The sequence below is a fragment of the Numida meleagris genome, chromosome 16 (assembly GCF_002078875.1).
Source record: "Numida meleagris isolate 19003 breed g44 Domestic line chromosome 16, NumMel1.0, whole genome shotgun sequence".
Lineage (NCBI taxonomy): Eukaryota > Metazoa > Chordata > Aves > Galliformes > Numididae > Numida > Numida meleagris.
This window is the reverse complement of record NC_034424.1, coordinates 8,869,943-8,882,881: the sequence shown is the minus strand read 5'-3', so window position 1 is coordinate 8,882,881 and position 12,939 is coordinate 8,869,943. Positions and strand designations below refer to the sequence as shown.

The 12,939-nt window shown below is 41.7% G+C and overlaps 1 protein-coding gene across 6 annotated transcripts in view; it reads left to right on the top strand.

Moving 5' to 3' along the window:
• The window catches only part of DENND1A (DENN domain containing 1A), a 179,572-nt gene extending 167,945 nt beyond the window's left edge, over positions 1 to 11,627 (top strand). For all 6 annotated transcript variants that reach the window (XM_021413768.1, XM_021413767.1, XM_021413769.1 and 3 more), the window contains 2 exons: positions 7,442 to 7,697; positions 8,378 to 11,627. In XM_021413768.1, coding sequence (XP_021269443.1) covers positions 7,442 to 7,697; positions 8,378 to 9,700 — 1,579 coding nt within the window. In that variant the 3' untranslated portion in view covers positions 9,701 to 11,627. The remainder of the gene's footprint in view (positions 1 to 7,441; positions 7,698 to 8,377) is intronic.

Here is a 12,939-nt window from a genome sequence, read left to right as displayed (position 1 = left end):
AACCAAGTAATGTTCCTAGAACCACTGGCAGTTGCTGTGTGGTACCAGGACTTGGTCTTTTCCTTGCCTGCCCCAACTTCAGTATTTTCTAGTTCAAATTCAGTGGCACAGCAGCTACCAATGTATTCTCATCCTTTCCTTTCATCAGCTTCAGGTGACAAAACGAATGTGTACAGAACTCTTCCAGATAGTTAATTGTAAAATGTTGCAGCCAACCAGATATCCTGTAATGTGCATGGTTAGTTGGAATAAAAACAAGTTAGAGGAGCAGGAGGACAAGCACTATGATTTGGGGTGAACAAGTGGAGGACATGTAACCTTCAAGGCATTGACACAGAAGATAGTGTCTGAGACTTTGAATTTCTATTGTTGGCAAAATCACAAGCCAGCCTGAATTAGTTGTGATGGCAGAAATATCTGAAAGAAAGATCGTGTAAGTGGCTTGTCAAAGAAATAACTTCAGGCCAGTGCCTTTGAAACAGGGAGAGAATCGCTCATCCTAGCTTCTTACTGTTTACCTCAAAATGATATTTTGAATAAACAAAATGTATTTTTTAAAATAGTAATTAAAGATTATAACGACATTTTCCACAAACATTTTTTTCTATCCCTTTATGAAATAATGTTCCTTTATTGTTCTAAACTAAAAATATAACACCAGTTCTATCTTTAAAAAACACGCATTGTTTTTCTCCCTCTTGGATAATACTGTAATGAATGAAAACACTACAGTTTGTATTTTTGCTGTTGTAACTTGGTAGCATTCAAGTACCATTACTGTACATCAGAGGGGGTTCTGTGAAAGCCGTGGCAGCGCTGAGAGCGTGCTTTTCTTGACCTGAACTTAACCAAAATATTTAGCTTAATTGCATTGGTCCCAGAGCTAATCATTAGCCAGTTATGATCAGGAGCTTGTATGTAGGATCTGCTTGTGAGGAGAAGCATCTGCTCCAGGAGAAATTTCTTTTTTATATTTAAAACTGGCACTACATTTTTGCTCTTGAAGGACTGATCATGTGAAAGCTTCAGAGACGTTTCCCAGGCGGTGATTACCAGCTCAGACTGGGACTTGCATCCTGCTCCTGGCTGCTGGGGACAGGGTCCTGGCGCTGTGGCACAGATCACAAGTGAGCTCGTTTCACTGCAGCCTCTTTTCCTTCTGTGATGGTGCCTGTTATCTCTGAAAACTAAACCATCATGTAGATTTATTAATGCATTTCTTACAATATTAGAAAATTTGTATCTTAAGTTATAGGAGTCAATTTTTTAAATCCGTGCAGATGAATATTATTGGTGCATATATGTGCTTATTTTCCAACCAGCCTTTGATTAAAACACAGGAGAGTGGGAGTCTTGTTAAACCTTCGCATTTAGAAGAGCTGATGAAATAATTATTTTTCCTGCATTACAATTTTCAGTGATTTTCTTCCCATTTCAGTAAAATGTGGTGTTTTTGTTTGGTTTTGCAATTAGATAAAAAGGTAAAGTCTATGATGTACAAGGATTCTTCCAAATTGCCATTAAATCTAAAATGTGTAATCTTTAAAAATATTATTCAGTTAAAAGGTAGCAGGAAGAACCTGAGAGCTCAGAAAATGCAGGATTGCCATCTGAGGCAATGCTAAACATGTGGGACATATCTCCTTAAACACAGATTAGCTGTTCACAGAAATAAGGTGTTGCATTTTTAACAGATAAGCAGTTTTTCAAGAGCTCTCTTTTACACCACAGCAAGATTTCCTATTAAATGTAGAATAGGCTTCCAGAGGGCTCTAGGATCTGTTCTCTAAGTACTGGCTTACTGAGGAGCTGGCATCTAGGGCATGCAGAGTGGGAGGAAATTAAAATAGGAAATCAGAGGGTCAGGCTCACAATTAACAGCATGTCAAAAGGGTCTTGGGCTGGCTAAACCCGTGTCAGTGCTGCTGCAGTTCATTATGGCTTTCCAGAACTCATGTAGGACTTAGAGAAGCTAATGGTTTTCTCTTATATCATATGAATGAAATTAGGCTGCAGTGCAATAGTAGGTTATTACACTGAATTTAGCGTGAAGTCAGCATGATGGCTGTGTTAAATGATACAGGCTCATAAAGCCCATTAACTTCCAGTTGTTGTAACCAGGCTCTCGAAGCTCTGCCACACAGAATTTGTGTACTGAGGAGGTTTTTTATGGCATCGCTTCAAGCAAGGGTCTCTGCTTAGGAAAAAAGCTAAACCTGCGAGTACTCATTTGAACGAGGTTGGCTGGAATGCAGAGGACAATCCTGTAGACTGTAGCAGATAGACTGGTTGCATGGCTTTGATTCTTCTACCACAAGAAAATTGATTTCTAAAAAGCTACATTCAACAAAGGTGGTGCCAGGAACGCAGATGGCCCAGCAAAAGGACAGCAAGTGGGGAAGACGCGTACTGAGAGCAGTCGTGCTCTTTGTACATGGCCAAGCAAGAACCTTTGGGAGTCTTTCCAGATTCCTTCCTGTCTCTCCCACTTTTCCAGTAGGATATTTTGCAAGAAACTTCAGTTCTGGTGCTTATTTTTGCCACCTACCTACCAAATGTGTGCAGCTTGCCTGTGTAAAGAGAGACGGCTATGATATCTGCAGGGGAAATTGGTGAATGTGTACTTATTATTGAGAAATAGGACGAAAATGGGAGATGGCTTTGTAGAATTTTGCATCGAGATCTGTCAGAGCAGGCAGAGGTGTCATCCAGCTTGTTCCCACTTTAAATCCTTTGTTCCTTTTTCCAACTTTGTAGAAAACGCGCAGAAAGTTGAGTAAAACTCTGAACCAGTTTCCTGCCCTTACTGCGCGTAGTGATCACGGGCTGTTATTTCTGTTATCTAATTGGATTACTCGTGATATACTTTTTTCATGCTTTAATTTAAAAATATGCTTCATGCTAATATTTTAATTTTTCTTGGACTATTCTGCTTCTATGAAAATTCACAGTATGCAAAGTGCCACTTTAAAAATAAAATATTTAGTGTGTTTGTTAGCTCACACTCAGGTGTACTGAGTGCTCAGAACATGCAGGAAGGAATCCCAGTGCTAGGTCTGTGCTTTGTTCGTAGTGAATAGTTACTGGGTAATCCCTGCAGTCCCAAGTCTCTTATTTCATACTGGCAAGAAAAAGCCACTGCATCCAAACCCCTCATTCTTTTCATTTTACTGTGTAAGAGGGACAAATTCCTTAATTCCCTGGAGTAGCGGCACAGCTATTCTTTAAAATAGAAAGAATAAATCCTTCCTCAAATTTGGGAAGCCCTTTTTGGGAGAACAGTGACAAGGAGTCCAACATGACTCCATTGTATCATCATCTCCGTAATCAGGAAAAAGCAGAACAGTTGATAAAATACACACATTTATTTTTTTCATAACGGAACTATCTTTTAAAATTATTACAGAATTCTCCTTATTAATGCCCAAATCCAAATCCTGTACTCACATTTTCAGTATGTGTTTTTTCTATCTCAAGTACATTTAGGTGTCAATTAAATTTGAAATATCTACATTTGTCAGCATTTCATTTTTGGCCAGTGTGATGTGCCGCTGATTTGTCCATGCATCCTGACACATGAAAAAAGCTCCTGAGATGCAGATCTTCCTCATTAAAAAAGAAACCCATACTATCATAATGGTACGCAGAGCCATGGAGCGCATCCCCAGCTTTATTGCACTGTGTTTCTGACATGATATTTAAAAAGGAACAGCCACGGCTGTCAGTACTGTCATATGCTAGTGCTAACCGAAGACATGTTAAACTAAACATTAGAAAGAGATCAGCAAGTCATCTGCATGGTAACTCAGCTAAGAGATTAGGTAGGCAGGAGCTGGTGCAGTCATGTGGAGATGATGAGGGTTGTAGCTGTGACGGACACATCCTTTCTTCCCTCTAAGGCTGCAGCAGCGCCTGCCTTGTAGCCGGGCTTGCTGTGACCTGCCTTTCAGAGACAGCTCTTTGTGTATGAAATCCTAGCAAGTGGTGGGTGGCAGACTGCAGGAGAGTTGGCGAATTGGGTTAATGAGGGAATAGGTACTTTTTTTGGATTCCACTGCCTCAAGCTAATAAAAAATTTAAACTTGGACGATTTTAAACTGTTCATCCCTCGTCTTTGGCCAAAATCTGTTTTAGAGCACACTGACAGCAAAGCTGAAGCGCTTTCTTTTTTCTAATTAGGAGATCCCACTTTCAGGAGTCTTGCAACAGCAAGAAAAACGGTGCATATTATCTTACTATAAATGCAATCTTATTGCGCTGATCTGCAGTGAGGGGCAACTGATGAATTAGCAAAAGAAATCCTGTCTTATTTCTTCATAGCTCGTTTTCTTCCTACGCACACACCGACACGATGCGTTTGCGTTTGGCACGCTCTGAAGGCAAACAAAAGGTGTCGGGGCCGTGCTGCGAGGGCAGCTGCACCTGAGCATCTGCTCCAGGCCTCACCAGCCGCACGGCGCGGCGCCGAGATTCAGTGTTGCCCTTGATTTCTGGAAAACAGTTCTACGTTTGCTTGAATCATATTAAATGTTAATTTGCTTTCCAAAGAGAAGAAGACAGTAGGTGTGCATGGAAGTTCAAAAAAACCCTACATATTCTAATACATAAATCTATATATTCTTTAAGCATCTTTGCTTTCTAGCACTGCTTTAGATGGATTTTTTAATGCGAGTTGAAGCCTTTGGATGGCAGTCTCTCTTTTAGTAAAAAAGAAAAGTTTTTTTAAAAAAAATCACAAATTTCTCCTAATGCAGTGGCAGCTCCCTGTCTTTCCCTGGATGCCTATTATAGCGTGAGAGGAAAAGAACAGCTATGCAACAGCTTTAATTGGAGCACCACAGACTATGATTTAACACCATCAGCTGCATCTGCTGCCACCGCTATTTTAGACTTTTTATTAATTAGCTCTGACCTGATTGTGAATAATGTTTATTCTCAGTGGCAGTTTGGGCCCTCTTGAGCTGTTGCTTGTGGCGTCCAACTTCTCTTTTTCTGACCTAATGTTTGGGACTGTTTCTCAGAACAGTTACATAGTTTCAACAATTAGACCAGAGAGCTAAGAAACAGTGAGGACTGATTCAAGGGCAACTGTATCTGTACTATAAAAGTAATAAATCAGTTTCCTTTTCTTGCTGTGCTTTTGGTCCTCTTCTGCAGTGTATTCTTCTTACAAAAGAAGCTTACATTGCTTACAGAGTCAAGACCTATCCTTTGTTCCACACGATGAGCCTGATGGTGCTTACATTGCAGTAACAAACTTTATTGTGGACCTCTGTAGTAGCAATATTAAGCTCCCATCTCGGTTGTCAGTCGTGATGTACGTTTTGATTCGGTACAATAGCTGGGATATTCTCAGTGATATGTAACTGACAAAATGCTATGGGCAGAACTGTGGGATTTTTGCATTGGCTTCTATTGCAACAGGGATCTGATTGCAGGTCTTAGCACCCTACCCAACCAGATAACCCTAGACATTTTTAGAAGAGTTTTATTTTCTCCCTGGAAAGTACAGCTCAACGCGTGTCTGCAGAGCTCTTTGCAGTGGCAGTCAGTCACGTTCAGAAATTACTTAGAGCCTATGAATCACTTGGTTTTCTCTCTCCTCTGCAGCTTGCAATGTGACAACTTGATAACTTCCTTTTCTCTCCCTGTTTCCCTCAGCCTTGTAAAGCCTATGCGACACTATACAGTCTTCCTCTCTGAGGACTCTTCTGATGATGAATTTCAGCAGGAAGAGGATCCTGTATCTGGCTTCTCTGAAAACTTTTTCTTCTCTGCTCCTTTTGAATGGTCTATCCTTTATTCTTTCGTTGTATTAATTCAGTCTTTAAACAATGGTTTTTGCATTGGTCAGGGTGCCTGCTCCTATACTTGCAATTTTGGAAATACTCTTGCAGCCTTTGTACAGCACTTGATGAATGTTCTGCGTTTCTCCTGCTTGTTTTCATATTTAAAGGCATGCAAAAGTATGCTTCTGCATGAAACACTATGCAGCAATGCACAGCTTATTGCATTACATTCGAGACAAGCTCTGTAGGAGGCACCCTTCCACTTGCCCTTTGTTCCAATGTGCTGCTTGTGTTCCTGTCCAAACTTTCTGCTGTTCTTCCTCGTACAGTGCTAACTGTGCTTTTTGGATTGTCCTATGAGCTTTATTTCAGTGTAGTCATCAGCTTTTTCCAGTTCCACTTGCTTGTTCTCTCAGGTACCAGCTCCTCGGTGACTCAGATGAGTCACCATGCAGAGGTCCAAGGGCTTGGAGTACAACCTGACCCAGGATTATGCCAGAAATAGCAAGTGGTTTGTTGGGTTTGTGTGCAGGGTTCCTCAGCGTTTCGGTATTTTTGCAGTGTGATTTTGTGCTTAGCAGATGAGCACACAGAATGTGAGAGATTAAAGATACAATCAAGATCTGCAAGATCACCCTTTTCCTGGGACGTGTACCATCAGCTATCTGTCTTGTTCTTACATTATTACATTCTTGTGTTGCTAGCTGAATGCCTACTACTTATTTGTTGGTGAAGGAAGTAAGGACTGTTTATAAACCGGTGTGATAAGGATGTATTATAATAAAATATGGAAAGAAGAGGAGGGTTTTTCCATATTATCTTTGGCGTTGGAGGTCTCACAAATATTTTATTTTAATTGAAACCTTGTTTAAATGCCACACTAAAATTGACTGCCAGCCAAATGCCAATCACTGCAGATACGTATGTCACTTCTTGTTATTAATTGGATGTGCATTATGCTGCTGTTCTCTGTACGCAGAACCTATATGCAAATCTGCTGTTGTTCATTTCTTTTTGCTGAGGTATGTACAAGAAAAGCAGCTTGCTAACTCGGCCTTGGCTGTACATGTAAAATAGGTGTCTCCATAATGGATTGTGTTGTTTCTTGATAACATGACACCAGTACAAACATTGGAACTCTGCACAGTGTTCCCAATTATTGCAGGAAAACACTGAATTATGTTTTGTGCTGAGTTAGCTTGAAACTGAGAATGTAAGTGCCTGCAGAACACGAGCACTTTGTGGTGTGCTTGCTCTGACTTCCTGTGTGCAAGGCCCGAGCACAGGAACAGCCATCTGCCTGGGTGGGAAGGGCCAGGCTGTCACAGCAGAGAGCTGGCATCCAGCTATTCCTGCTTTGGGGGACTTGGCTTCTCAGTCTGTCTGTAACTGCATCGCCGCAGCTTTCCTCCAAGTACTTCCATCTTCCATCTTTTCCCTTCTGAAAACTCCTTGAGTGCCAAAGTCATCTTTGTGTGTCCTGCCCTCAGTCACTTTGCTCACATGCCTGCTGTTCATGAGATGCTGTATGCTGCATTTTGCTACCCAAAAACAGCTTGTAAAGCCATCCAGCTCCTTGGTAAATAATTGTTTTTAAACATATGAGTAAGACAAGTCATTTGCTACATGATTTTTGTTTTCCTGTCTTGTAGGCCTCAGCCGTACCGGGCTCTGAAAGAATCTGATAGTGCTGATGGGGAAGAGGCTGTCAGTCCGGAAAAGGCAAAAGGGCCTCTGCCTCCAAGCCCTCTTTTCTCAAGCAACGCCACAGAAATCAACCTCCTTGAAGACATTTTCCCTAACTTAGAAGTAGAAACACAGCCTCAGCCTCTCAGCCAGGCTAAGAGCCTGGAAGACCTGCGGACTCCAAAAGAAGAGGGAGATCAGCGATGCACGTTTGATTACCAGGTTTGGTCAGGGTTTCATATGCCCTGGGGAAATTTGCAAAGAACTAGGGTTGTCTGTCTTCCATTATTCCTTGAGTAATATTTACTTAGTATTGAGTAGGTGCATCAATTTGTTCATGTGTTTCAAAGTTCATTTCTGAATTAAGAAATTATGGAAATGAGTCTCAGTTGTAAGACAGTAGCTTTTTTCACTGAAACATCAGTTGGACAATCTAGATTGCTAAAGAGGAATATTCTTTATGAAGAATTTCACTGAATATATGCAGCAGAGAAAGTGACAAACTCATGACAGGAAAGAAAAGGATGTCATTTCTACCTTAAAATAATAATTAATTTAGTGTTACATCCAGATATTTCGTTCGACAGCTTTTTCTGTACAACAGTTCAGGCTTTTCTACTTCTTTACTGTAGATATACATGCATGCTCCTTACTTAGCTAACAGCAGATGCCACAATATATCATAGCTGAAAAACTTATTAGAGGCAGAGCTGGAATTAAAACTGCAGAGTTCTACTTCTGCTTTCCTGCCTGTCCTCCTAGGCTGTATGCAATTGTCCCTCTCCTTTCAGTGTTCACACTGTGGACGGATAGATCTTCCTCCACTATTAGCTGAGCAGCCTGTCTTCAGGCTGATCCATGCTGAGAGGAGATCAGTGAAAGTTAACATTGTTTTCTTGTAGAGAATGGATCTTGCTGGGTCTGAGAGGAACAGGATTGTGCCACCCATGAAGCTGTCTCACCCTTACAACAAGCTGTGGAATATGGGTCATGATGACATGGCTATTCCTACCAAGTACTCCCAGAGCTCACCGGAAAGGCCCCTGACTGCACGTGGTAATGTACTGCCAGTCACAAGGAGACCCCGGAGCAGAGACAGCATTCTGGCTCCTGCAGAAAAGGATGACTCCAGTCCTGCTGCTCAAGGGAACATCACCATTCCTAGGCCACAGGGGAGAAAGACTCCAGAACTGGGGATAGTGCCACCACCACCAGCACCCAGGGCTTCCAAGCATCAGACTCCAACTGGGACAACAGAAATTCTCACCGCTCACGCTACAGGAAGTAGCCAGTTGGTTTCAGATCTTATCGCAGAGCCCTTTGGAGTTGCTAGGTTGTCCTTAGAACCTGAAGTCCAGCAGTCTGTAAATTATTCCTCTTGTTCATCTCAGCTTTTGTCCAGTGCTAACAGCACTGCAGAGATGCTCCAACCTGTCAAGGTGAAGACAGATAATACAGGTAATGAAAGTGACTACCTTCTGAATCTGCTGGATCCATTAAAAACAGCCAGCTGGCAAAGCAGTGGCCCGCAGCAAAGTTCCCACAGCCTGCAGAGCTCAGCTACTCCACCTTCTGGAGCTGGCTTTGCATCGGTGGCAAGTGACTTTGTGCCTCCTCCAGCTGCACCATTTGTCCAGTCACTCAGTTATCCTTCCCCAGCACTGCCACCTTTTTTACAGGCATCTCCTAATCCTTTTACACAAACAGTGCCAGGAGCCCTTTCATTGTCTCTTGTTAGGCCCCCAAGGGGCTCTTTCACCCCCACCTTAGGTCATGCTTATAGTTCTAGCTTCATAACACCTAATTCTAGTTTCTACCCACCACACAGACCTCAGCCAAACATTTCAACACTGTCCATGCCTAACTTGTTCAGCCAGGCTCCAGCAATGTCACCAGCTAGCTCCTTACTGCTGCAGAGCCACAGCCCTTCTCCAGCAAGCTCTCTACAGCCAGCATGTTTAAGTGGTCCTTCTAAAACCAGAACATTACAGGTGGGCAAGTCCAGTTCCAAGGTAGATACCAAACAACCACTAGCTATTCTGTCTAATGAACCCCCTTTGATCCCTTCCAGGCCAGCTAAGGGCTTAGAGTCAGTGTTACTGTCCTCAAAATCTGAGGAGACAAAAGATCCATTTGAAGATCTGTTAAAAAAGACCAAGCAAGATGTGTCATCCACACCAGGTAAGGTTGAACAGCTCAGAAGGCAATGGGAAACCTTTGAGTAATGTGCCCGATGGCCTTTTGATGTCCCTTTGGAATTGACAGAGGGTGTTTTTGTTTGTTTGTTTGTTTTTGAGCCAGCACACAACCAAGCATTTCTTTTAAGGCTGCAGGACCATCCCCATGCTGCAATTCACACGACTGCTTTTTGCCCAGAATTTGTTTTGCTGGGGAGTTCCAATGTTGTCCTGATCCCTGCAACTGTTTCCTCGCTTTCTGCCACTGAACACACCCATGGCTCTTGCACTGACCAAAGCATGAAGGTGGTTGGGTTTTGGTTTGATTTGGCTTGGTTTTCCACACGTAGCTTTTCAGACAATACTACTGATGCAGAAGTTCCTCCTTGTATTTTCAGCCCTTAGCGCAGCCAGCAGCATGACACAGCACACCATACTAGTGTTTTCTTGCTGCCTGTCTGAATGGTGTTCAGCTCAGTTTTTCCTGTGTTGTGTACAGTTATAATATTTTGCTTTCTCATGTAGAGTGCAGCAAACAAACCCAGACTTGTGGGCTGTACCGCGTTAATAATCCATTGGGTTCCAAGTTTGTCCCGTCATTCATTCATTTAGGTCATACTATTGGGTGAACTTTGGTTGCAAATTTCACATTTCCCTCCCCTGGTGCGCTGACACGGAGAGGTAATAGGGACCTCTGGTCTAGAATTGTCACAGTTCTTCATTACAGCAAAACCATAGCACAGAGCAGTTGCTCAGGGTTTGGTCCTGCATCCCTGTTGGGAAACTGGAAACACCAGCAATTGGTTTATTTTTTGTTGTTTGTATTTGTTTTTTTTTTTTTTGTTTGTTTTTTGTTTTTGTTGGTTATGTTTTGTTGTTAAATGTATCAGAAAATAGAGTCCATAAGGAAAGAGAGTATCCTAGTTCTTACGTATGTGTATGTTAATATTATATATAAACATTATAGATGGCAGTATATGAATGGGATGTAACAATGTCTTGATTATTTAAAAAAAAAAAAAAGAGAAAGAAAAAATGGAGTATAAAAGTCCATGGCTCATGAGTTCGAGTTAAATGCCAGCGTACTGACAGGATGGCCCAAGTGCAGCGAGATGAAAGCTGCAGTGCTTGTCTGTACAGACAGAAATCAGAGTCAAGTGGAGCTGAGTAAGTAATGTAACGCTGGAAGGCCAATCCCTGACAGCTGCCTGTCACTGCTGGACTTCAGAAGTGCTAACTGCTGCCTTGAAGCAGTGCGATTTCATTCTGGTCTGCAAGGCTCTCCACTCCTTCAGCCTGTCTTAAAAGCCACAATCCTTATCCTGCTTCTGATGAGAACCGATGGCTGCTGTAACGAGACGCTAACTGGACCATGAAAAGGACTGAGAGGTCACGAAGTACAACAATGTAATGAAAGGTTAAAGGGTACGTCCATTCTGATTTCGAAGACACTTATCTGTGGCAATAGCATTCTCAAGAAATTTCATCTTAATCTTGGCAACTTCTTTAAAAGCTGCTGTCTTTGCAGTGATCATTTCTGTTTTATTTAAGTGGTGCTTTTTTTCGATTTGTTTTGTATTTGGGCAGAGTTCAATTTAAAACATTGCTCCATAGAGGTAATCACATCACCATTAAGCCTTTGATAAAGGAAATTGTTTTGAACACACGGGGAAATTCTTGTAAGCTTTATCTGAATTATTTCCAATGTATCTATTTTATTCATATAATCTTGGAGGTTTTCTTACTCTAGTGTATGAAAATGGCTGTCTGTGTGTTTGAGTCTGTGCAATACAAAAGAAAAATACTCCTAATATCTGAAATGCAAACAGTTTGAGAAAGACCGTAGTGTTGCATTAATATTCTATTTCTGTAAAGCACTGTTACTCTTACAAGCCATTCAGTTGAATTTGTATTTTCTTTTTGTGTTGGAAGACAGATGGTTTTAGTATTGCATAGTAAAATATTTAAAGTCCAAGACAATAGCTCCATTTCATTTTACACCGTTCAGAATGCAAACATATAGATAAATCCAGTCTGGAATTTTCAGATTTCGTTTAGTGCGAGTCAGATGAAAAAGAAGTTCCTCACTGGTGATGGATATGGGATATGTACAAGCACCAGGTAGTTCTGCCGATGATTTGCCATCTGAATTTCACATTTTTTGTTGTTTTTTTTCCTTCTTTTTCTTGCCATGCGCTGATCTTTTCTCACCTGCAGGGAATGGTCTGAGCTGCCTGCATTTTTTTTCTGCTTTTTACGTGCGTGTGAAAAACTCAAACAGGAGATGGACATCTGCCCAGTTTTCTTCCTGTTTAGGAGGTGGTTGGAGTCTGGCAGTAACAGAGGGCTGCCATTTTTCAGGGAAAAGTAATATCCCTTCACCCAGCCATAGGAGTGGTTGGCTCAGTGAGGGCCTGCACAAGGAAGTGTGTGCAGCAGTGTTTCTTTTGTTAAATAGGAGTGCGTGACGTGCTGCCTTCCAAAGAGCGTCTAAGTAAGTGATAGCTAAATGTTTCCCAAACTGTGTCCATTTGCACGACAGGATTTATGCTAGTTTATTTCTAATTTTTTTCATGTGTTTTGTGCTTTTTTTATGCTTACCCTGTAGGCTTTCTGACCAAAGTGCTTCTTCCAACACCAGCAGATTTAATTACGCAGTAATGAACGAGCAGTCTTCTAGCTGCTGCTTCTTACAACATCCAGGTTTGGAAAAATCTTTGCTTTACTTTGCTTGTGGCTGCTGGAGGTTAACAGGTGTATGCATTTTTAAAAAATCATCCCTGCACTGTTGAACCAGTGATGACAAGAGCTGCTCTGGTCCCTCAGTGTCCTTCAGGAACTGCAGAAGGTTGTGGCAATGTAGGAGACAAATTCCCACCCCGGGAACTGCCTGGTTCCACCACGCTCAGAGCTGTGATAATCCCGCGCCCGTGTTTTTAATGGAGCAGAGGATTGGCATCATAAAGCAAACGTGAGCACGTGATTCATTTTGTAGCACTGTAAAATTAATTGCTTGAAGAGAGTTAAACATTTTGGCAGACAGAGGCTTTATGTAATCTCACCACTCTTTTACTGGAAGCATAAAGCTGAAGCAAGGGCATATGCCTACAGTTAGTTAATTTTCTATGGAATGTTTGCTTAAGTTGCCAGAAACCTAGTGTATTTTCTCAGAAAGAAAGACTGAGAATTGTCTTCTCAGGAAAACGCACCAAATTTTCTCACATCTTTTATAACTTACTTAAATCCATTTTGCTTTGGCTCGTTGCTCTGCAGCTAGCATTTTGATT